This window comes from Phyllostomus hastatus, unplaced genomic scaffold (assembly GCF_019186645.2).
Source record: "Phyllostomus hastatus isolate PE091 unplaced genomic scaffold, TTU_PhHast_1.1 phas_contig_147, whole genome shotgun sequence".
Lineage (NCBI taxonomy): Eukaryota > Metazoa > Chordata > Mammalia > Chiroptera > Phyllostomidae > Phyllostomus > Phyllostomus hastatus.
The window spans coordinates 9,480,358-9,506,865 of record NW_025333603.1 but is presented as its reverse complement, the minus strand read 5'-3'; the positions used below and the strand labels follow the sequence as shown (position 1 = coordinate 9,506,865).

General features: G+C 38.9%; 1 protein-coding gene across 1 annotated transcript in view; it reads right to left on the bottom strand.

The window, feature by feature from the left end:
- The window catches only part of LOC123831438 (putative selection and upkeep of intraepithelial T-cells protein 1 homolog), a 31,427-nt gene extending 5,349 nt beyond the window's left edge, over window positions 1-26,078 (bottom strand). The window contains exons 1-7 of the mRNA XM_045858317.1: window positions 26,003-26,078; window positions 21,430-21,777; window positions 19,842-20,123; window positions 16,857-16,967; window positions 14,057-14,146; window positions 13,145-13,252; window positions 5,913-6,035 (exon numbers count right to left, since the gene is read on the bottom strand). Of these exons, the coding sequence (XP_045714273.1) occupies window positions 5,913-6,035; window positions 13,145-13,252; window positions 14,057-14,146; window positions 16,857-16,967; window positions 19,842-20,123; window positions 21,430-21,777; window positions 26,003-26,078 (1,138 nt within the window). The remainder of the gene's footprint in view (window positions 1-5,912; window positions 6,036-13,144; window positions 13,253-14,056; window positions 14,147-16,856; window positions 16,968-19,841; window positions 20,124-21,429; window positions 21,778-26,002) is intronic.
- Between the last annotated feature and the right edge of the window lie 430 nt (window positions 26,079-26,508).

Genomic DNA, 26,508 nt, shown 5'->3' with positions numbered 1-26,508 from the left:
CTCCTATCTCTTCTCTACTGGCTGCTACTGTAAATATCATAGAACACTCTCTTGCTGTCCTAAACTATTTTGCCTTACCCCTCCAACTGACCACAAAAAAGAATAGGGGGAAGCTGTGAACGCCAGGATACACGAAAGAGACTGCACCACTGAATCTCACAGGTATTCTACCACAGAAGTTCACACCATAAATCAAGGGAGCCAGAACAGATCAATTTAAGAAACAGAGGCTAACAAGAAGAATCTCACGAACAATGAGAAGACAAAGAAACAATCCCCAAATGAAGGGGAAAGAGGAAGCCTCAGAAAGAATGCTAAATGAAATACAGGTAACTCAACTATCAGATATTGAGTTCAAAACAATGATTATCAGAAAGCTCAATGAACTCACAATGAGTTACCAGAAACTAGAGGGAAGTTCCAACGATCTCACTGCAAACTATAACAATAAGAAAAAGGAAATAGAAACTATCAACAAGGGCCAAGAGGAAATGAAGAATATAATTTCTGACCTGAAGAACACAGTGGAAGGAATCAAAAGCAGGACTGATGAAGCAGAAGACCAGATTAGCGAGCTAGAGGACAAAGTAGAAAAGAACACCCAGAAAGAGCAAGAAAAGGAAAAGAGGCTCAGAAAGAATGAAGAGGGATTAAGAGAAATGCAAGACAATATGAAACATAATAATATTCATATAATACGGGTACCAGAAGGAGGAGAAGAAGAGCAAGGGATCAAAAACCTAGTTGAACAAGTAATGAAGGAGAACTTTCCTAATTTGATGAGAGAAAAAGTCACACAAATCCAGGAAACACAGAGAGTCCCAATCAAGAGGAACCCAAAGAGGCCCACCTCAAGACACATCATAATTAAAATGGCAACATTTCAAGACAAAGAGAGAATATTAAAGGCAGCAAGGGAGAAACAAGAAGGAACATACAAGGAAGCCCCAATAAGGCTAACAGCTGACTTCTCAATGGAAGCACTCCAAGCCAGAAGAGAATGGCAAGAAATATTCCAAGTAATGAACACCAGAGGTCTTCAACCAAGGCTACTTTACCCAGCAAGGCTATCAATCAAGATAGAAGGCCAAATAAGAAGCTTCTCACACAAAAGAAGTCAAAGAGAATACACCTCTACCAAACCAGCTCTGCAAGAGATGCTAAAGGGACTGCTTTAAAGAAAGGAGGGAAAAGAGAGAGAGGAGCACACGTACATAAGTGGCAATGAATAAGTACCTATCAATAATAACCTTAAATGTAAATGGATTAAATGCTCCAATCAAAAGACATAGAATAGCTGAATGGATAAGAAAGCATGACCCACACATATGCTGCCTACAAGAGACCCACCTCAGGATGAAAGACCTACACAGGCTGAAAGTCAAGGGCTGGAATCCAATTTTCAAAGCAAATGGACAGGAAAAAAAGCCGAGGTAGCAAAACTCATGTCAGACACAATAGACTTCCAAAAAAGGTCCATAAAGAGAGACCCAGAAGGTCACTTCATAATACTCAAGGGGAGAATCCACCAAGAAGACATAAATATTGTAAACATATATGCACCCAACACAGGAGCACCGAAATACATAAAGAAAATCTTAGAGGACTTCAAGAAAGATATTGACAGCAACACAATTATAGTGGGGGGACTTTAACACCCCACTGTCAAAAGTGGACAGATCTTCCAAACAAAATATCAACAAAGATATTGTGGCATTGAACAATACCCTAGATGAAATGGGCTTAACTGATATATACAGAGCCCTCCATCCCAAAGAAGCTAAATACACATTCTTTTCAAATGCACATGGAACATTTTCAAAGATAGACCACATGATAGGACACAAAACAAGCCTCAACAATTTCAAGAAAATTGAAGTCATACCAAGCATTTTCTTGGATCACTAGGGACTGAAGCTAGAAACCAACCCCCAAGGGAAAAAAAACCAAAACACTCAAAATCATGGAGATTAAATAGCATGCTATTAAACAATGAATGGGTCAAGAATGATATTAGGGAAGAAATCAAAAGGTTTCTGGCAACAAATGAAAATGAACTCACAACAACTGAAAACCTATGGGATACAGCAAAGGCAGTTCTGAGAGAGAAGTTTATAGAGATCCAGGCCTACCTAAAAAAAAGATAGAAATTTTCATACAAACAACCTAACCCTATGTCTACAAGAACTCGAGGAACAACAACAAAGACAGCCCAGAGCAAGCAGAAGGAAGAAGATAACCAAGATCAGAGCAGAATTAAATGACATAGAGACTAAAAGCACAATTCTAAGGATCAATGAATCCAAGAGCTGGTTCTTTGAAAAGATGCACAAAATCGACAAGCCTTTAAGCAGACTCATCAAGAAGAAAAGAGAGAAGACCCAAATAAACACAATCAGGAATGAAAGAGGAGAGATTACAACTGATACCACAGAAATACAAAGGATTGTAAGAAATTACTATGAAGAACTGTATGCCAAGAAATTTGAAAACCTAGGTGAAATGGACAAATTTCTAGCAAAATATAATCTTCCAAAACTCAATGGAAAAGAAGCAGAAAGCCTGAACAGACCAATAACAGCAAAAGAAATTCAGGCAGTAATCAAAAAAAGTCTGACACACAAAAGCCCTGGACCAGACGGTTTCACAGAATTCTTCTGTGAAACCATTTCACAGAAGAAAGCATTTAAGGAAGAGCTAACCCCTATCCTTCACAGACTATTCCCAAAAATCCAAAAAACATGGAAGACTCCCAAACTCTTTTTATGAGGCCAACATCATCCTAATTCCAAAACCAGATAAAGACACAACAAAGAAAGAAAACTTCAGGCCAATATCGCTGATGAACATTGACGCTAAAATCCTCAACAAAATACTGGCAAACCGCATCCAACAGTACATTAAAAAGATCATACACCATGACCAAGTGGGATTCATCCCAGGGATGCAAGGATGGTACAATATTCGCAAATCAGGAAATGTAATACATCACATAAACAAAAGCAAAGACAAAAACCACATGATCATATCAATAGATGCAGAAAAAGCATTTGATAAGGTGCACCACCCATTTATGATAAAAAACACTCAGCAAAGTGGGAATAGAGGGAGCATTCCTCAACATAATAAAGGCCATATATGAAAGACCTACAGCCAACATCATACTCAATGGGCAAAAACTAAAATCTTTTCCACTAAGATCAGGAACAAGACAAGGCTGTCCACTTTCACCACTGCTATTCAATATAGTACTGGAAGTTTTAGCCACAGTGATCAGACAACAAAAGGAAATAAAAGGCATCCAAATTGGAAAGGAGGAAACAAAACTGTCACTGTTTGCAGATGACATGATAATGTACATAGAAAATCCTATAGACTCGGCCAAAAAACTGCTAGACCTAATAAATGAATTTGGCAAAACAGTGGGATACACAGTCAATATCCAGAAATCAAAGGCATTTCTGTACACCAACAATGAAACAGCAGAAGCAGAAATCAAGAAAAAAAAATCCCATTTGAAATAGCAAAAAGAAAAAGAGAATACCTAGGAATAAACCTAACCAAAGAGGTAAAAGACCTGTATTCAGAAAACTACATAACACTGAGGAAAGAAATCAGGGAAGACACAAACAAATGGAAACATATACTGCATTCATGGATTGGAAGAATTAACATCATCAAAATGTCCATACTACCAAAAGCAATTTACACATTCAATGCAATACCTATTAAAGTACCAATGGCTTATTTCACAGACATAGAACAAACACTTAAAAAATTTATATGGAACCATAAGTGACCCCAAATAGCTGCTGCAATTTTGAGAAAGAAGAGTAAAGTAGGAGGGATCACAATACCTGATACTAAACTATACTACAAGGCCACTGTAATCAAAACAGCCTAGTACTGGCATAAAAACAGACACATGGACCAATGGAACAGAACAGAAGCCCAGAAATAAACCCAAATCTCTATGGTCAATTAATATTTGACAAAGGAGGCAGCAACATAAAAGGGAGTAAAAATAGCCTCTTCAACTCAACAAATGGTGTTGGGAGAACTGCACAGCTGCCTGCAAAAAAAATGAAACTCGAGCACCAACTTACACCTTATACAAAAATAAATTCAAGGTGGATGAAAGACTTAAATATAAACCGTGACACCATTAAAGTCCTAGAGGAGAATGTAGGTAGGAAAATCTCAGATATTTCATGCAGAAACTTTTTACTCACATGTCTCCTAGAGCAAGGGACATAAAGGAAAGAATAAACAAATGGGATCTCATCAAAATAAAAAGCTTCTGCATGGCTAAGGAAAACAGTATCAAAATAAAAAGAGAATCAACTGTATGGGAAAATATATTTGCCAATGATACCTCAGACAAGGGTTTAATCTCCAAAATATATAAAGAACTTACACGGCTCCACTCTGAAAAGACAAGCAACCCAATTAAAAAATGGGTAAGGGACTTGAACAAACAATTCTCCAAGGAGGACTTACAGAGGATCCAAAAACACATGAAACGATGTTCAATATCACTAGCTATCAGAGAGATGCAAATTAAAGCCACAATGAGATACCACTTCACATCAGTCAGAATGGCCATCATAAACAAAGCAACAAACAACAAGTGTTGGAGAGGTTGTGGAGAAAAGGGGACCCTAGTGCACTGTTGGTAGGACTGTAGACTGGTACAACCACTATGGAAATCAGTATGGAACTTCCTCAGAAAACTAAAAATGAATCTGCCTTTTGACCCAGCAATTCCACTGCTGGGACTATATCCTAAGAACACTAAAACACCAATCCAAAAGAACCTATGCATCCCAATGTTCATAGCAGCACAATTTACAATAGCTAAGTGCTGGAAGCAACCTAGGTGTCCGCCAGTAAATGAATGGATCAAAAAAATGATGGTACATTTACACAATGGAATTCTATACAGCAGAAAGAAAGAAAGAAGTAGCTCTTACCCTTTGAGACAGCATGGATGGAGCTGGAAAGCATTATGCTAAGCGAAATAAGCCAGGCAGTGAAAGACAAATACCATATGATCTCACCTTTAACAGGAACCTAAACAACAAAACAAAGAAACAAGCCAAGTATAATCAAAGTCACTGAAATAGAGGACAGGCTGACAATGACCAGAGGGGAGAGAAGAGGGAATTTCAGGGGAGAATTGTAAGGGTGTACAGGAACAAATATAAAGGACATATGGACAATAAATAGGGGGCATGGAAATGCGAGGGAGGCAGGGAGGCAGGGAGGGATGGGTGGGTGGGCTGGAATGGGAGTAAAGGACAGAAAAAATGTACTTGAACAATGATTAAAATAAAATTTAAAAAATAGGGGGAAAAAGAATTCCATTCTTTTTCTTCCTGGATGAATAAATCTGCATTTCTTTTCATTTTCATAAGGAGACTATATTAGCATAATAAAGGGGTATTTCAAAGTTATGTGCCCTCCTGTGAATATAGGTTTAGAAGTGTTTCTGGTGTAGCTTCTGTGGACACAGAATTTCTGAAAGAGAAACTATAATATTAAGTTTTCAATTCTGCCTCTGAGATCAAAATAGAAAAAACAAGCCTTGCAAAGAGCTCAGAATACAGGAAGTTTTAGTGAGTGCTTGTGGATAAAAAAGTTGGGCCTTCCAAGTACACTTGAGAGAGTTGTCACAGTTGTGAAGTTTGAACTGAGACTGCCATTGGAATCTGAGGCACTAACACTGGCACTTGTAGAAACCCCAAGAGCCTCAAGAAGTCTCCAATCAGGAAACACTTATGTATGGCATAGGTTTTTTTCTTCTTCCTTGCTATTAAGCCACAAGGCCAGGAAGGTCATCTCTTGGAACACCTGGAGATCAGTCAGATGATCAATACCTTCTGAGTTACCACCCTTCCCCTTCCACTTACCTCTGAATTTAAAGTAAATAAAGGAAATGATCATGGTGATGAAGACAGTCAGAACACACAGGATCATAGTCATGTCCTCCAACCAGACGGTATCCAATTGGAAATGTGGATCTGAAGCAGGAACTGAAAGAGGTGCAAGAACCAAGAGGGTCACAGATTTATAAGAGATTTACTTTCAAGTTCTTATTCCTCTATCTTTCTGGGCTGACAGGAGGGTGGGGAAGAAGTGGGCTGGGCTATGAAGATGATCATGGGGATGAGTATGTTAGGGCTGACTCTGGAGGAGGGCTGTGTAGAGGCAGATACACATTCTTCCACTCAGGCAGCATTGCACTTGCTTTCTGTTTGGCCAGTATTTGCAGTAGAGACAGACACATTATGTCTTTGTTGTTTCAGTCTGGTGTCATAGGCCTTCAAGAATAGTCTAAAATGAGCAGAATCTCTGAGATGGAGGAGATCTTAAAATTCTCAAAAGTCACCCTCTTATCTGCAGCAGAAGTCTGCTTTAAATAGTCTTTTTTGGGTGATTCTAAAGTGGATAACATCCCCATCTCATAATATTGGTTAATATAATCTCATGATGGGAGCACCATTGCCAACAGTTAGGATATCTGTTTTATTACTGGGCAGCTATATCTACTTTCCTATATCAACTGTAGTTTGCCTTATTGATAGAGATTGTTCATTGATTCATACTGAATGGGTTCATGCCCCAAGATGTGCTGCTTTGGCACATGGATTACTTTGAGCCAAAGGCAATCAAGACAATATGAGTGCAAGAGAAGTTTTTACCTCTCCCTTAAGCAATTTAATTAAGGACTTGCCCATTGTAAGAGTTATTATCAGAGATAACCTTTTAGGACCTGTCGATATGGTAGGGCAAATGTTTAGTTCCTTACCATTTGCTCTTCTTATTGTTCTATGAATTGCCCTTCTTCCCTCTAGACATGTGAACTTATTCCTTAGCTCAGTATGTCTCATACACCTCATTTTACCACTCCGTCTCTAAACCTCTCATGTATGTGAAGTCTCTGACTCTCTCAAGTGTGTGGGGTTCTTGTATGCACGCACGCTATATTTGGTTATTTTCTTTTGTTGATCTGTCTTATGTTGATTTAATCATTAGACCAGCTGAAAGAGCTTAGAAGGGTAGAGTAAAATTTCTTCCTCCTCTGACATTTCTATCTTGTAGAGAAAGACAACCAAAATGGTGAGGATGGGGAAGTGATGTCAAACAGCAATGGAAATAACTGATGATAGTGTTATTAGAGAAGAGAAGACTTACAAGGCATTATGATTGCTGGACTCAACTCTCATGTCATGGAGATAGAGGATCCGAAATATCCCAGATGGTCTTAGACTGTACAAATGCGGGGGTAAAACATTCAACTAATTAATATCTGCTTTCTCCCTATATTTTGAGATAAATTATTTGCCCTTGATGAGGTCAGATTCATTTTACAATGTTAGTAGAATAAATTTTTAAATAAACAAAATTGCTCCGGGTAGGAAGCAATTTTGCTACCCAGGTGTGCAAAAGGAATCAGAGTGAAGAGTCATCAAGTCTCTCTCTCAGTCACATATATCTATTTTCCAAACATTAACATTTATGAGAACTTCAAGCTTCTTCTCATAAGGCATAGAAAATAATTTGGTCCCAAGATGGCGGCTTTGTTGGAGGGAGCGTGATCCCCTTCCTCTGTGCAGGGGAGAGAAACTCGAGGATCAGTGGAGGAACAGTGCAAGGGGCCTAGATTATCACAACATTTATGAAAACAGGACATCAAAAATTATAGCAGACATTGAAAAACCAGACGGTAAGGAGACTGCTTCAGGACAACAGGGACCCATGGATCAGCTTGGAGACCAGGGGAGTTGCAGGCCCCAGGCCCGTTGCTCCTGGGTCTGCTTCAGGGTACCTGGGAGAGTGGAGTTGCTACTCCCTCCCGGGACAATGGGGGTTGAGCAACACCAGGGGAGGTCTTGTTGCTTGAAGGCAGAGAGGGGAGTTTGACTTGGAGACAGTCGAGCAGGGGCTGCAGGCACCCACGCATAGCCCTGGGAGTAATGAGCTCCCCCAGCCTGCGTGACCAGGGGCAGCCTGGATGTGCGCCTGTGCCCCCAGCCCAGTGGGAGTGTGGTTCTGTGGAAGACCCAGACCTTGCATCCGTGAACAAGAAAAGGGCACGGGTGTTCACGGGTTTCTGAAGCCTGCAGGGGTGAACTCGGGGGAGCACGCGCTCCTCCGGGACTTCCGAATCTCAAATTCAATTCTCACTCTGTGAACCCGGAAGGGTCCCAGTGCTTCAGGGATTCCTGGAACCCGCAGCAGGGAAATTGGTGGAAGTGCATGCCCCTTCAGGGTCCCTGGAGCTTGTACCATGAACCTGAAAAAGACACAGGAGCTCTGCGGGGCCCCGGAGCCCAGGAGACTGCGGCAATGAGCCCTGGAGAGCGTGCTAGGGAGCGCCCATACCCACATCTAGGGTTCTGCAGGAGGACATCAGATGGGCTCTGGGGAGAGCACGCTGCTGGCCCTGGGGACAGTACCTGAGAGACTGACTGAGTTTTGACTGGGAAGAAAGGAAAACATTTCAAAAGCCCCTCAGCCTGCTGAAGCCAGCAAGACCAGAAAAACTGGTTTGCCAGTTAGAAACCAACAAGAGGGGTTGGTCTTTTTTTATTTTTGGGGCTGTGGTTGTTGTTTGATTGTTTGATTTTATCTTGTTTTTTTTAAGTGACTTTTTATTTTTTAATTCTTATTATTTTTATATCTCTCAATTCCTTATGTTTCTCTTCCTTTCACCCCACTCCAAATTTATCTTTCCTGCATTCCATCTTCTGCTTTTTTTCCCTTTTTTTTTTTGAGACTGCAAGTTACTGCAAATTTGTATTATCTTTCTCTCACTTTTCTGACATTTTTTATTTTAATAGTACTTTGGTATTCTTTTTCTTTCTATATAATCTTCTTTGCTTGGCTGGTTATACTGTCATATATCTATTTTCCAAACATTAACATTTATGAGAACTTCAAGCTTCTTCTCATAAGGCATAGAAAATAATTTGGTCCCAAGATGGAGGCTTTGTTGGAGAGGCAAATTAAAACCACAATGAGATGCCACATCACACCAGTCAGAATGGCCATCATAAACAAAGCAACAAACAACAAGTGTTGGAGAGGTTGTGGAGAAAAGGGGACCCTAGTGCACTGTTGGTAGGACTGTAGACTGGTACAACCACTATGGAAATCAGTATGGAACTTCCTCAGAAAACTAAAAATGAATCTGCCTTTTGACCCAGCAATTCCACTGCTGGGACTATATCCTAAGAACACTAAAACACCAATACAAAAGAACCTTTGCACCCGGATATTCATAGCAGCACAATTTACAATAGCTAAGTGCTGGAAGCAACCTAGATGCCCATCAGTAAACGAATGGATCAAAAAATGGACTGGATTGGGAGTAAAAAGGAGAAAACTGTATTTGAACAATGATTAAAAAATAATAATAATAAAAAAAGAAAATAAATAATGCAACAATAAACCCCGTTTCGCACGCTCAAAAAAAACAAACAAACAAACAAAAAAAAAACGATGGTACACTTACACTATGGAATTCTATGCAGCAGAAAGAAAGAAGGAGCTCCTACCCTTTGAGACAGCATGGATGGAGCTGTAAAGCATTATGCTAAGCGAAATAAGCCAGGCAGTGAAAGATAAATACCATATGATCTCACCTTTAATAGGAACCTAATCAACAAAACAAAGAAGCAAAATATAACCAAAGACACTGAAATAGAGGACAGGCTGACAGTGACCAGAGAGGAGAGAAGAGGGAATTTCACGGGAGAATGGGAAGGGTTTAGAGGAACAAATTTAAAGGACACATGGACAAAAACTAGGGGGAGGGTGGTAATGGGAGGGAAGTGGGGATCGTTGGGTGGGTGGCCTGGAATAGGAGTAAAAGGGAGAAAACTGTACTTGAACAATGATTAAAATTTAAAAAATTTAAAGAAAAAGAAAATAATTTAAAACAAATCAAAGAAAAAACTTGGAAATAAAATAGTCCAAAGATGCTGAGAATAGTAACTCAGAGGAGTATATGTGTGTTTAAGCTAAGCTTTTTTTTTCACTTTGTGATTATATTTCTTTGGTTTTTTATTATTGTTCAAGTACAGTTGTCTCCCTTTTTTTCTACCACTCCCCTGTGCCCCACCCTTCCCTACCTCTCACCCTCAATCCTATCTCTCCTTTGGCTTTGTCCATTTGTCCTTTATTTATGTTCCTTGGCAACTATTCCCCTTTTTCCCCCATTATCTCTTCCCCCGTCCCCTCTGGTCACTGTCTGCTTGTTCTTTATTTCAATGTCTCTGGTTATATTTTGTCTAAGCTGAGTTTTTTATTTCTTCTCCTCTTCCCATGACTAGAGCTATCCTATGCTTAGAAGGCAAGTTAAGGTCATGGAGGGAATGCAAATGAAGAAAGACATGGCATGAGCTCAGGAGTGGAGAAGGAGGATGGCAAACACATGTAGTCCAGTTTTCCTACCAGATGAGGTCACCAGAAAAGGATTCAGGACAGAATTCCTGACTAATGCTAATAATAATGATAATGACAATAATAGCAAACAATAATATTGCTTGTACCATGTGCAAAGCCAGGCTGAATGATTCTGATATATTGACAAATCTAATCTAAAACAACATTATAAAGTATGTATATTTTATCAATATTTCACAGATGAGGGAACTGTAGTTCAGAGACTAAATAACTTCCCCAAGTTCACATAGTTAATAACCAAGGAAGTCTGGCTCTTGTCTGGCACTGATTCTTGAAAATCAATGGCGTGCATCTCTTGAAGGTTTCCCTGTGCATAAACTCCACAGAGAACAGGCACAGCAGAAAATGTCTGCTGGAGACACCAATGCTGGCTATCTCTTTTTAGAAGAAATAATTACCTGCATTAGGAAAGCAATCTGATTCACTGTAAAATATTGAGAAGAAGAGACACATGGTTCAAATCCCAGGAATAATCAATCTTATTGCTTGCTAGATCAATTGATATAAGTTAATCAAATTTTATGTTCTTCTGTATCTGCATCTTCAAGATGGAGAGATTATAATAAACTGTTACAGAATTAAAGTACACAGTGATTGTGGAACTTTCTGGCAATTCATATTTGTTCAATGAATTGATAGGTGATTTCTCAATTGATGAGCACCAGGAAGAAAAATTAGGCCAGAAAAGGTGGGGCAAGTAGAATGTTACCTGGATAGGGAGGAAGGCTGCTAAATGAGATGTTTATAGAGGAAGCAATATCCCCAAGGAAAAGTCCATTTTAAGTAAAGAGAAGCGGGGTCAGTAGCAAGCAGAGAAGAGGTTAGTGGATGGGCCAGGGTTATCTGCGTATTATCAGGAGTTGTCAGAGATGTGAAGTAGAGGTTGTGACTCAGTTTTAGGTTCTCAGGGTAGCACAAACAAAAATAAAGTTTTCATCTCATGACTCATTTGTAAGCATTTCAAGTCAGTTATGATAATGATCATGACCTAAAGCCTGTCTTGGGGCTTTTGGTTATCTCCTGGAAGTCCCTTAAATTACTAAGTGCCCAGGCTACATTTCCCTTCAGTGATCTATTACTTTTCACAAAATAGCTACAACTAAATCTCTCTCTTTTTATTTCCATTTAATTTCTTTTCATAGAGGAACAGTTCAATTGTTGACACATGGGGCCAAGTGATTTAAATGCCGGAGCTGGGGTCCTGGCTCCACCATCACCTGGCTGTGTAAATAAACCATCTCACTTCTTTGTGCACCAGATTTCATCACCAATAAAATCTAAATCACTGGAGAGTAAGGACAGTTGACTCTTGTACAACTTGGGGGTTAGGGATATGTATCCAGTGACCCATCAAAAATATGAGTACAACTTTTGACTCACCCAGAGTTAACTACTAATAGCTTATGCTGTTGACCAGAAGCCTTACTGACCACATAAAAAATTAGCACATACTTTGTATGTTATAAATATTATATACTGTATTCTTACAATAAAATAAGGTAGAGAAAAGAAAACATTATTAAGGAAATCATAGGAGAACACATACGCATATTTTATGCATTCATGACACATTTAACTTTTTCTTATTTTTTTTGTCAATAGTTCCAGGCTACAAGTTTCATAGAAAGGTTTTGCAAATTGTCACAAATCTCCAAATAATTTTTCAATATTATTTATTGAAAAATAGTTTCATATAAGTAGGTCCATGCAGTTAACCCATGTTAAGGGTCAATGGTATATTAATCTAAATAAAATCCATAGAGCACCTAGTAAGTATGTAATATGTGTTACCTATTATTATAGCATCTTGCTTATTTCCTCTGACACTGAGGGATATTGCATTGAATCTGCTAACATGGTTAATATGTCAGACTCAGGTATGCACTTTCTTAGAGTAAATGTAAAAAGCACTTTCTGTTGGGTTTGATTTAAGGTCATTTGTGTTTTCATTTCACAGGAGAAAACTAGTAAATAAAATCCTCTGAATAACCCAGCCCCACTTTCTGACTTCTATATTATAATTTCTTTTTGGCTGTAGCTGTATCTCTAGCTTATAATAAAGAATTACCTTACCTGACTTCTCATTACCGTATATACATAATTTCCATGGGGACCTCAAAGATAAGGCTGAGGGTGCTTTTCAGATGTGTTAGTTTCATTTATTCCAACACTTATACAATTACATTGATCATTTCACCCTCAAAGAAAGCCCAGACGAGAAGGACCAATTTCAGTTGTCCGTGCACACTATGAAATTGAGCAAAATATGTGTGGACATATGAGTTATATAGAGAAGAAGGTGCTTTGCTTTGCTTCCATCTCTAACAGAAATCTGTGACACCCCAAAAGTTTAAGATATACTGAATTACTACCTCCTCTAAGCTAAAAGTATAAAAGGAGTCGGCATATTTTATTAGGTGAATATTAGGTGGAGCTATTAAAACTTAAGCAATTATTTTCCTTCCCTACGGGGCAGAAGCATTAGCAGTTCATATCATGAACCCAAAATACCCGGAAGACTAAAATCCAAACCCTATGACAAGAGTCCCAATTATTTTTGACCTGTAATGTAAACAAATATCACTCTTCTTTGGCTAAATGTTTTCCTAGAGATTGGACACTGGGAAAGAAAATATTTTCAGGATGTGTCAACTTTTTGGATCCCACATACCTCTGCTTTTGTGATGCAAATAGGAAATAAGAGAGCTGATTACACACAGCGAAGACAGTATTATTCCTGTGCCCACTGCAAAGGGACGTCTCATTTTGCTGCAGCAACCTGAAGAAAAAAAGATGCAATGATCATTGGTTATTGGTTTGAAGGCACTTTGGATTGGGGGAAAATGCACCAAGCATGCAAGAGCTATATTATAATGCCATCCCTCTATATTAATTTAGAATAGGAATAAAGAAAAAAAACAAGAATAGGACTAAGGTGTAGTCTAAAGGAGCTAGCCAAAGGACCCAAAGGTCCTAAAGGGTTAGGTGGAAAGCTGGTGGTGACCAGGACAGCAAGCAGAGCTGTTTCTAGAATGGGACAGGTTTCTGGCTAAGGCTACATAGACCTGGAAAAAGCAATTCATCTTATTTTTTTCCCTCCATCTAACCCATCAATCAATGTCTCATCAGAGAGCATAAGACAAGGGTTTGCACTGGTCATTATCATTTTGTTGAGTTTTAAAAGATGCCAGGAGAAGGATAGCTTTGGAGACCTCTTACTGCCTAAGAATCTCATGAATCAATGGGTTATCAGACAACATATTATTTAAAATCTTATTTAGCACATGTCATTATATTGTCATGTGGCTACCTAGTTTTGCCATGAAAATACTCTATGGTGTCGGGGTTTACTGCCACAGGTGGTACCCATTTTTTTTTTGCTGGAGAATTATAAGCACAGTTTTACTTAGTGGTTAAATCATGGCATACAAAGGTCATGAGCATTATGGCAGCATAAGGGGTCCCTCGTTTCCCACCCCCCATCAACAGCAAAATTTGGCACCCATCTACAAAAAGCAGTGTTTTGTGAGAGTTATGGGGCACTGGGCCCTATACCAAGAGGTGTAGGAGGAGTCTTGCCCACCTGTGCACCAGGTAACAGGCTGACAGTCTCTAGTGCAGATTCTGGAACATTCAGAAGACTGCGAACTGCATCTGGCTCCTTTCTGCTGAACTAAAACACATGAAAGCATTGACTTAAGCAATTACCTACTACTAAGAGAGAGTCCTGTGAAAGTTCATATTTCCCAAGGAGAGGTTCCTGCACTTCAGAGGAGAAAAAAAAACACACAAAAAACAACAGAGAGAGAGGAAAGTGTGGATGCATTGGTGTGCTTAAGAGGATCAGCTTGACCCCTCCCCAAGCAGGAACAGTTTGGGGCTAAATGAGATGGCTGTGATTTCTCCCTTGGGTGATGGGAGAGCCAGTGAGTAAATGCCTGGCTTCCCCCACTGTGAGGAGGCTTCGGAAAGACTCATTCATCTCTCAGAGTATCCAGTGTATTCAACTGGAAGCTCCATGAATCTGGGGAGGGAACAGATCAAGAAAGTGCATGTAAGACTTAAGGAAGGCATTAATGGAATGTGGTTCTTGCTGACTGCATTCTGGATTCCATGAAGAAGCCTTCCTGTGAGCCATGGGATAAACCTAACCCATGGATCTGCCAAATTGGTCTGCTGGCACACCCAGCACACCACATGCCAAATCCATACCTCACTTTGTGGCTGGCTCCCATTTCCTGTTGGGTAGCAGTGAGAGCAAGCACTGGTAGATAAAGATCATAAGCAGAAAGCAGGCCAGGGTGTGTGGGACAAGGAACACTGTTTTGTTTCTCACTGAGGGAAACAAAAGAGACTGAGAGAAGCCAGCATTATGTATTGTAATATCAAGAAAAGATACACAAGCTAAAGAATTCTGCCACAAAGGGTGCAAGTGTGGGGCAGGTGTATCCATACAAGGCCTGAGACCACCTCAGAATCTATAGCAGTTACCCCATGTATCTGATAAGGGGTTTTTCTATCCAAAGTATACAAGGAATTCATATGTCAATATAAAAAATCAATTTTAAAAATAGACAGAGAATCTGAATAAACATTTTTTTCCAAAGAAGATATACAAAAGGTCAAAGGGTCCATGAAAATATGCTCAACATCACTGATCAACAGGGAGATGCCAATCAAAACCACAATGAGTTATCACCTCATACCTGTTAGAATGGCTATTGTTAAAACAAAAAATAAGAAGTGTTGGCCAGAATGTGAAGAAAGGGGAGGCCTTGTGCAGTGTTGGTGGGAATGTAAACTGGTGCAGCCACTATTGAAAACAGTATGGAGTTTCCTCAAATATGAAAACTAGGAATGCCATATGATACAGCAATTCTACTTCTGGCTACAGTCCTCCGCCATGGACATTTACGTCAATGACAGACTACATATATGATTGTGGTCCCATGAGATTGTAATGGAGCTGAAAAATCTTCACCTCCTGGTAATGTCGTAGCTGTCACAATGTGGTAGTGCAATGCCTTACATGGACATGCACCATCATGTTACAGTTGCCAACGGTACTCAGTACAGTGTCACGCTGTGCAGATTTCTAGCCTAGGAGCTGCAGGGGAACAGACTTTGTCACCCCCAAAGTATGTCTATGTAGCATAAGGCTCATTTTAGTTTTGTTAATTTTACCAAGCAGACATGGGAGAAGCTCTGCAAACCAAGTAGAAGACAGCCTTTGTAAAATGTGTGTACCTTTGTAAGGGTGTCTTTCTAGTTCTACCAAGAAGGGGGAGATGGCCTTATCTCTGCAAACTTTTATCAATGCAGAAGAAAATGACTTAAGATGCAGAACCACTTTACACTTGTTTGCTGTGCTCTTCTGGTAATCCCACATAACTGACTCCCCCAACTCCAGCATCTTCTTAGTCTTCAGCTGAAGATGGTATCTAAGGCTCTGGCTTCAGCCATTTTGTTGAGTTACTTAGTTTTCCTGGGTCTTGCCCATGTATATGAGAAGAATACAGGATATTTAACTCTGGTTTGTCTTTCTCCTATTAAACTGTTGTTGGTTTTATTTTTAATTACAGTGATGATGTCTCAGCTAAGAACCCAGAAATGTAAAGGGGAAATTATTTTTCTCTTCCCTACAGAACAATTAGCTATACTTTATAGCCAATGTGTGTGGTAGGTTATACCATCTAGTTTGTGTAAGTGTACAGTGATGAAATTGCCTAATGATACATTGCTTCAGAATGTATCCCTGTCATTAAGTGACACTTCATATTTATTTAAAGAAAATAAAAATACTAACTTAAAAGTATATGCATCCCCATGTTCACTGCAGGATTATGTACAATAACCAAGATATAGAAACAACCTAAGTGTCCATCAATGAATTAATGGATAAAGAAAATGTGATACACACACACACACACACACACACAATGAAACAGAATCTTGCCACTTGCATCAACATGGGCACTATGCTAAGTGAAGTCAGAAAGAAAAAGATAAATACTGTATGTTGTCACTTACATGTGGAATCTAAAAAAACACAAAAATTTAAAGAAACAAGCTTACAGATACAGAATATAGAGTGTTCTTTGCCAGAGACAGGACACTTGGGGATGGGTAATACAGGTGAAATGAGTCAGAAGACACCAACTTCCCTTTCAGTTAGAAAATAAACGTCATGGGAATATAATATACAGCAGAGAAATTATAGTTAATAATACTGTACTGCACATTTGAAATTTGGTAAGAGAGTAGAACTTAGAAGTTTTGTTCACAAAAAAATATGTAACTATAGTGATAGATGTTAACTAAATTGATTACAGCTTTAGCTCTCCCACCCCCTTTTGTATCCTCCACCCTTCAAACTTACTTACTTTGCAACCTGCGATGTAGATCAACACAAGGCACCATGACAAAAATCAGCAGCAGAGCCAGAATCATGCTCAGAATCATTACCCAAATAGTGTTCCATGGAAACAATTGATCTGAAACAGAGAGCCACAAATCTTATCACTTAGGAAACATGGAGCGTCTGGACCCGTCAAACCAGAAATGATAATTTACCCAAAGTATGTTTTCATTCAAAACTTCATGGCCCAGGGATATCAGCCCTAAGCCAGTTTGGGAAGACAGTTATAACTGGCTGGTTGAAAAGTGAGAAAGGGTCTAGAGTGGGGCGGAGCCAGGTGTGAGCAAAGGTGAGTGGAGGAATGCCCCCCTCCACACTAACCCCATTTCTTCCCATCCATTCTATCTCATGTTCCCCCTGACTAAAGGGGAATTGAAGGGGCTAGTTTTTTCCCACCAAGTCTCAGACCCAACTCAGTCCTTCAGTCCTTTTGTCTAAGCAATCATTATAAGTGCAGCCTTGAATTCTCCAATATATTCACTGGGTCTGGCATTATGCTTCCGAATACATTTAGAGACATATGTTTATATAAACTTTTCTTCTTTTCTATTGCATGCACAAATACCTTTGGCCCTCTGGCTTGCACATACTAGGCATGGGCCCTTGTCATTCCATTTGGTAATGAATTCTTTCTTCCCAGAGAAAACTCTCTAGTCTACCTACAACATCCCATTATGTACAAGAAAGTAAACCTGAGAGGCTGCTAGAGAGCTAATTACAAATTCTGCCACTCATAGTTTTAGGTATGTTTGGTGGGCAGGAACCTGGGTGGATCTGGTACAATTTATGGGACCCAGAACCACATGACTTTGGAGCCACACTTATATGGGCTTCAAATGGGCTTCCCCGCACTGCAACCCAGTGAGCTGAGAAAGAGCTTGCTTTGTTATGATGCTTACAAGGCAGACAGGGGCAGAGTCCTAAGTGAGACTGAATTTCGATTATGATCTTTTCTTTATCATAAGTTTTGAATCTTATTTATGTTTTGTGATGTTCAGTGACTGGAAAATAAGGTCTCCCTCAGATGTCTCTATTTCCCAGAACTTTAACCTGATCCCTAAAGTCAGTGTTAATTACATTTATTTTAATACATATTTTTAAAAAGTTAATGTGTACTTTAGGAATGTATTAACTCAAAAAATAGGCCTCTTATTATTTACTAAAGTTGTGAATAACTAAACAAAGATTTCACCCATTTTCTTTTCTTTGTTTTCTACATATATATCCTGCTACAAACTCTGGGGACAGAGGGTAAGTAGTTCGGTCTTTCTTTATCCCATGTAACTGCTTGTCTTATAGAAGCATCTTGCTATTCCCAACACACCCATACTATGAAGCTCGGGTTGTTTTCTGGAAGATCAAATGAGCTAATAAACATAAAAATAATCTAAAAGTAGCAAATTGTTAAGCCTATTGGGGAACTTTTTCATATTATAATAGTCTTGAATTAGAAGATTCCTTTCAGCACCTGGCTCCAACATTAATTTCATGTATATACACAAATACTGATACATATATATTTACTTGGTGGTTTATAAGGCACTCATTTTGTTTTATTCCAGATAGGTAAACAATATATATTGCTTATTTACTATGGACCATGCAATACTTGAAGCAGTTGGAGTTTATCAAGTATATAAAACCAACAAAGATGTCTATTTTCATGTGTTAGAGAGGGAGGTAGATGAGGGACAATAAAAATAGTAAATAAGTTACAGGGTAAATTAAAGAATACAATACCATATTAAAAAATTAAGGCAGGGTAAGAAGATAAGAAATCTCAGATAGCAGGGCAGTTTTTAAATGGGCATTTGCATTGTTCAAATTGGCTTGTCAAACTGGTCCTCATGAAAATGATGAGAGTTGAGCATGGACTTGAAGGAGATAAGGAGATTCAGTGGAATTACAGTGCCCTGAGGAGAGGGAGCAACTAGACCAAAGACACCCCCCCACACACACACATTGGGAGTTAGTCTGGCATAGCTGTGAGATAGCAAGGAGGTCGGTATGACTAGACTAGAGTGGAAAAGGAGAATATTTGGGGATGAGGTTAGATAGAAAATGGGGGCACAGATGATGTAAGACATTGTGGGGCATTTTACTCTGAATAAAATGAGGAGCCACTGGAGGGTTTTGAACAAAAGGTGATGTTGTATGCCTCATGTTTTAAATGGGTTCTCCTATATGTTGAGAATATCGCATAGTGGACAAGAGTAGAAATAGAGAGAACTTTCCAGATTCTATTGCCAATATCCAGACCATGGGTGATAGTGTCTTGGACTTGGATGGCAGAAATTAAGTGGGGAGAAGTGGTGAGACTCTGGACTTATTTTAAAGGTAGAACTAGTATTATATTTTTGACATATGATATGAAATATAAGAAAACATGGGAGTCAAGAATGACTTCAAGGATTTTATTCTTTGAAACTGAGAATATGAAGCATGATTGGAAAGGCAATAAATTACACAAGTCAGAAGGTGACTAGGAGTATAGTGTTTGAGTGTGTGATTTGAGGTATTTATTAGACTTCCACATTAAGATGCTGAATTTAGTTTATCAATGAGTATTAATAAATAATAACTCTTATGCTTATTTATTATTTTCATTGTCCCTTATCTATCTCCCTCTCTAACACATGGGACAGAGGTCTGGGTAGGAGATACCACTGGAGAGCCACTGTCATATAGATGGCACACTGAGCCATGACATGGGACTAAGGTACAGGAGAAAATGCTCAAAGACTAAGCCTTGGGCAACTCCAATATCAAACAGGCAGAGATAAAAGGTAAAGTAGCAGAAGAAAATAAAAAAGAAAATGAGTGAGGTGATGGATAAAGCCAAGAAAATGTAATATTCTAGAAACCAAGTGAAGAAAGTATATTACTCTTTCCCTTTAGTTGATAAATTTTATAATGGTCATGTTTTGAAGAATAGACACACAGATCTCACCTGATAGGGCAATGCTTGTCCTTTCCTCTTGACCAGTTACAGGGTTTCGAAGGTAGCAAGTGATATTCTCACGAGAGCTCTGTGTAAGAAGAAGGGTCATCTTCATGTTGAACAATTTGTCCACATCCTGAGAATGGGATTCATATGTAGTTGGAATGACCCCTCCTTTGCTGTCTCTCCATTCCATTTGAGGCTGTGGGAACCAACCTCTTGAATTACACTCCACCAAAAGACCTTTGATGTTAGGAGGATGCACACGAATCTGTACTTCTAAGCTTGTAGCTGGTTGGAAAGAAAAGGGGGAAAACAGTATTTTTAGGTGAAGAGAAGGGAAAACAGAACAGAGAAAGAAAAGCTCCCTATCCCCACTCTAATCCCTGTTCCTGTAGACATACTGATAGCCAAACATTTGGGGGCTCTGATTGTCACTACAAACTAATCATGAGGGAAACGGGATGAATCAGACTGATGGGTCTGATATACAAATAAAAACTCAGGGGAGAAAGTACCTGTCAGTTTCATTTATTAATTCAAAAATATGTGATACACTACTGTTATAAAAATAAAGCAGGACATACCAGTTTAGAGAAAATAAACTAGTGTTTGAGAAATTTCAGGACATTATCTGGGACATAAGAACTTGACTAAATGTGTGGGCAAAAAAAGAATAATAAAGGTTTAAAGTGTAACGCAACAGCAGCTTTGCCCAATAAAAGTTTCTGCAATGATGGGAACCCTCAATATCTGTGCTGTTCGATCCAGTAGCTATTTGTTTCACGGGACTGTTAAGCACCTGAGATTTGGCCAGTGAGACTGAGAACTGATTTTTAATTTTACCTAATTTAAATATAAATTTAAATAGCCTCATGTGGCTAATGGCTGTCATATTGGATAGCTAGTCTGTAAGCAATAGAACTGTCATATTAGCCAATGAAAACCTTAAGCATGAGTGTGCCTGACACCTTACACTAGTGCCCTCACATTTGTGAAACTTTTCAGTTCACTTCAAGTCCTCCATCTTGCCACGGTTTCTTTGTCTTTCAGAATACTTCACGGGTGAGGTGGGTGATTTAAATACAATATTTTTGCATAGAATACATATATGGCATATATATTTTAGAGAACAGTAAAGATAGTAGATGAAGGCTTTTTGAAATAGATTTAAGTAAATTAGTCTGAAATTAAGTAGTCAGTGAATTGAGTCAGGGAGAAATGGGAATAAAATTATCAATAGGTATACTGTTGTAAAGATTTAGGTAGTTTACCAAGACAGGTTTCGCTAAAGTGTTGTCAGGAATAATTAGAAGAATAGTAACAAATCCTGAAAGGGTTCTGTTGATACTTTACAGATCTAACAGTACGTGTAGACATGGGAAAAGAGTTCTGGCTGATAAACATAATATGTGCAGACACAATTTGCATTCTTAATCCTATGCTCTCCTCAGTTCTAAGATGAAATGCATGGATTTGAACTTGCTAACCATGTAATATAAAAACAGGTAGAAACACTGAGAATTTTCCTAATATTTAGCCTCAGATGGTTTGAGAATCATGGATGCATAGAAGCCTCAAAGGGTTCCACCCTTACCTGTAACCTTCACTTCTTCGATGGCTTCTTCATAGAAATCACCATCCTTGAAGAAGCAGTGATACTGCCCATCGTCATCAACACTGACATTGAAGATCCTGAGGATCACTTTACCTTCTCGGATAGCTCCTTTCAGGAGCTCTGTCCGCTCCACATATCTGGAGATAGTTTCTCCATACAGGTCTTTACCATTCTTGTACAGGTGAACAGGTTGAGTGTAGCGGTCCCGGAACCAGCGTATCTCCATGTGTTCTGCACTTTGTGGTGGGGACAGCTGACAGCTGAGCTCAACTAGTCCACCCAATGGAGCCAAGATTTTCCCCTGTAAGCCAGTCACTGTAAACTGTTCTGGGAAGGGAGACGGTAACCAAACAGTGAGAGTGTGAGCCAGGTCATACTTTGTATTCGAATCACTGTATACATATATGTAACTACATATACTTACACACACATAAATGCTATTCCACATGTTTCAGTGAGGTGTTGGAGGTTATTCTACCACATTTATATACTGTAAAAATATGCATATATATATATACACATTACATATTTCTGTTCCTAATAATTCTACATTAATTTTGTAACTTGACTCATAAGGACAATCTGCATTTCTACCATTCTCAGTAACAACGGGTTCTAAATACCCCTTACAAACACCACCTATAGGACCACCTTATGGTTAGTATCTTGTCAGAGACCCCCCAATTTAATTTTCTTTAAGATTAAGATGAAAGTTTCAAGAAAATAGAAGAACAAAGACCAGTTAAAAGGGGCGTTCCACCAGTCCGTATCAAAGGGCTCTGTGTACTAAGTGGTTAATCAAATACTGTAAGCTGACTGACCAGCACAGGCAAGTGAAGTCTTCTCCAGAAAATATCTGTGGTCGTTACTCTTGCTCGCTCTCTCTTACCCTCGGGCCAACCACCAACCATTCCTGCTTAGACGGCAGAAATCTGCACTGACCTCAACACTTGACAGATTACCCTTTTTCACTCCTTTGAACAGAAAGATTGCTTTATAGGTAAGTTTTTTTTTATTAAAAAGAGATTTTCTGCGTATGTCTCCAAGGATAATACCTCACTCTAGTAGACTGTGCAGGGGAGACTCCTGCACCATCCAGAGTATGTTGTTCTCTACTGTTGGTGGAGGGTGTTTTAATCTTTGGACTCAAACTTTCCTACTCAAAGTAGGAAAGTTTACTAAAACGCTTACTAAGTCATTGTGTATCTCTTCTAAATGAGTTTGTTAGCTTTTTGTTTCCTACAATAGAAAGCCATATACAATTCCAACTATGTGACATTCTGGAGAAAGCAAAAATATGCAGGCAGTAAAGACAGAAGTGTCTGTCAGGGCTCCGTGGGGAGGAAGAGATGAGTAGGTGAAGCAGAAGGCATTTTTAATGTGGTAAATAATTCTGTATGATACTGTAATGGTGGATATGTAACATGCATGTAGGTGGTAAATTGGATCATTTCAGGGCTGATAAAGGAAAAAGACACAACCACAGGGTGGCAATAGCACACAGTGAGCTTGGATTTGAGCAACCCCACAGGGCTACACAAGTGGCAGGCAGTCCTCCCTGCCTGAAAACCTCTAGAGGCCCCGGAAGGGAACACCAGCCTGGAGAGAGGAGGGCAAGGGAACTGCCCTGGGAGAAGTGGGCTGAGAGGGGCTCTGTGTCTAGGTAGCATCGTCCATAGCACAGCAGGGAGTAGGGAGCTCTGAAGAAATGCAGTAGCTGAGGCCTTCATATTGGCTGGCCAAAAAGTTCCTTCAGTTTTTTCCGTAAGATGGCTCTAGTAACACTTAGTTGTCTTCAACTTCATTCGAAACCATTTTGTCAGATTATATTGTGACAGCTATCATATCAGTGATCATTTATAAAAATCTTAACAAAATTGGTAAATTTTATGCAGCCATTTTAATATTGAAGATGGAAGAAGAAATGCAACATTTTTACTATATTGTACTTTATTATTTCAAGAAAGGTAAAAATGCAACTGAAATGCAAAAAATAAAGTATTTGCACAGTGTATGGAGAAGGTACTGTGACTGATTGAATGTGTCAAAAGTGGTTTGTGAAGTTTCTTGCTACTACTGACATTTTGGCCAAGTAATTCTTTGCTGTGGGGCTGTCTTGTGCATTAGAAGATATTCAGTAGCACTCCTGGCCTCTACCCACTAGAAGCCAATAGCAGGAGATGGCCGACATACTCAAAATCTCCAAATCCATGAAGTTATTGCTGAAAATGAAAAACATGTCTTTTGTTTTACAGATAAACTAAATGGACCCTTTGGTCAACCCAATAGTTATAGGGCTTTGCTTATCTATGGCTAGCAAATGTTGGATGCAGCTTCATAGGGTATATAAAGCAGACAGTCATTAAGTTGCTAAAAATATGTTTATGTGAGATATATTTAAAGCAACTGGAAGTGTAAATATTTGAATTTTGTTCTGGCAGAGTTTAAGGCTGGTGGGTCTCAGGCTGCTATAAAGGTGTAAGCAGCATGGGGCCAATATCCAAAGGCCATTGGATTCTTTTGTATGACAATTTGTTAAAAATCAGAGAGCTGTAAAACACAAAGATGAACCCTAATGTAAACTGGGACTTTATTAATAATTATCTATCAACATTGATTCATTAATTATAATATATGTACCACATTAATGTAAGATGTTAATAAGAGGGAAAATTTGGGGGGTGAGGAAAGGGAATGGGGCCATAGGGAAACTATGTACTTTCAGCACAATTTTTCCATAAATCTAAAACTGCTCTAGAAAATAAAGTCTAGGAAAATTTCAAAAGTCAGTGAGGAGAGAAAGGAGGACTTGGGGTGGTGGTGGTGAATATTAAATCCACAAAGTAAAATAAAGGATCAAAACAAAACAAAATTCTACATATCTAAAATATAATTAGCAAGTCAATGAATTGAGTTGTAAACTAGTTTGGTATGAGAGGGGACCAAAAACACATGGAATTTATTGATTAAAAATTGAGTATTTATTCTTACATGTTTAAACTTCAATCACCTGCAGAGTACTTTCCATTTGATGTAATATACCTATGGTGACTTTTTACCACTGCTCAAAACAGTTTTGAACTTGTCAATTTTGATGCCTTTTAATGCTTCTGCTGTTTTCTGTTTCATCTCTTCCACATCAGTGAAATACTTCCCTTTGAGGACTTTCCTCATCCAGAAAAACAAAAAAAAGCCTCTTGGGCAAGATTAGGTGAACAGGGAAGGTGTGGCACAGGGGTCATGCTGGTTTGGGACAAAAACTGCTGAACACTCAGCACAGTGTGGGCAGGTGTGCTCATAATTCACCCATCATGAAATGGGAAAATGTGTTGAAAGTCTTAAAAAAAATTCACTGAAGCTGAACACAGCTTCTCACAACCCTATCACCTGGTGCACTGATACAGATGGATTCCTGGAACACTCACCTAGCAGAGGAAGCCTGCACTACAAGGGGGCCTGTCCCCTAGAAAATTATTCTGGGTTTTCTGGGGTGGAACAAAAACAACAGATCAAAGACTAATTCCTAATATTGAAAAATCCTTAAAAACTGACAAAAGAAAGATCAACAGTGCAAAAAAGACATATGTAGACAGCTCTGGAAAAAAAGAAATACATTTTTTTGAAAGATACTCATTTTTACTCATTAATAAAATGGTAAAATATAATCACTATGAGATTCACTTCTCATCTGTAACTTTGGAAAAGACAAAGAGCTATAATACCTGTAATTCCTGTAATATCTGAAATAGTACTGCCCCCCGACAAACTCACGTATGCTGGTGGTGGAAATGTATGTTAGTAACTAGTTCAGAATAACATTTTCAATGTAATAAAATGACACATAACCTTGACCAGTGGTTCTACTCATTGGGACATTTCCGACCTATGTGCTCACAGGTTTGCTCAAAATACATGTGCAAGATATTTGTGGTGATGTTACTTTTCTCAACCAGAGACAGGTACAAAAAAAATGTGCTTCAATAAGCTTCTGCCATTTAACAAGTTACTTTTGCTAGAAAATTCTAGCTCTCATGCCATTTATTATCTTAGGCCTTTCTTTTATTTGTCTGCAAATAAGTTCTACTTATTCCTGCTTGGCTCAGATCCCTTTACACATGCAAGTTTTATCACCTGTCAAGCTCCCACCAGCCTACTCCATCCTTCCTCATCAGATGCCCGACTGTACTGATAAGTCACATGGATTCCATTGTGGATTCATATCTTGAACCATTTACTCACTGTTTAAGTGACACATAAATTATGTGTCATCAATATGAATATTGGGTTCTCAAGGGCAAGTATTAGTTCCTCTTCATTTGTTTCTTCTCCCAGGAAGTTAACACAAATTGAGGTATATGATAAAGAAGACTTGCTGATTAGAAATAATTTTCCCCAACCATACCTGGATCCTACAGCACACATCCTAATTCCATCACTAGGTATGAAACCTGAAGATCAATAGTCAAAAGAGCTTGACTCTTTTGTTTGATCCTCACACTGTCTGCACACTTGATGTTACCTTGGTTCATACAGAGAGGAGAGACAGTCATACCTGAACTTGGTGCTATCATCTGAAGGAGGAGCAGGACAACACAGTGTCTGGGGAGAGGGTGTCCTGTAGATTCCATTACACCTGTGGTAACAAGTGACGGGGTTCAGAAACAGCGATAACAGGGGCAAGAAGTTCCAGAAATCATATATTTCCACATCTTTTTTTCTGTAGTAATGAACTCTCAATTGGTGTTACTGAAAAATATTGTAAGAATCCCAGTTAAATTTGAATATCAAATAAACAGTTATTCCTATAAAAACGTCCAAACCTGTAGAGAATTCTTATGAGTATATTTGAGCCAAGCTGATGACATATGCCAAGAGCAAGATTTTAAATATTCTGGAGAATAACAATTTTGCAGCTTCTTTTGTGCATTTGAAATTAAGGAAGACATGTAAGGAAGATTACATGGAGGTGGGTGAAAGCAAGGTGGGAAATGGATTATAGGATGGCCAACTAGAATATCAGCTCTCTTGATGTTTGCAGCATATTTCAAGTATGTTAAC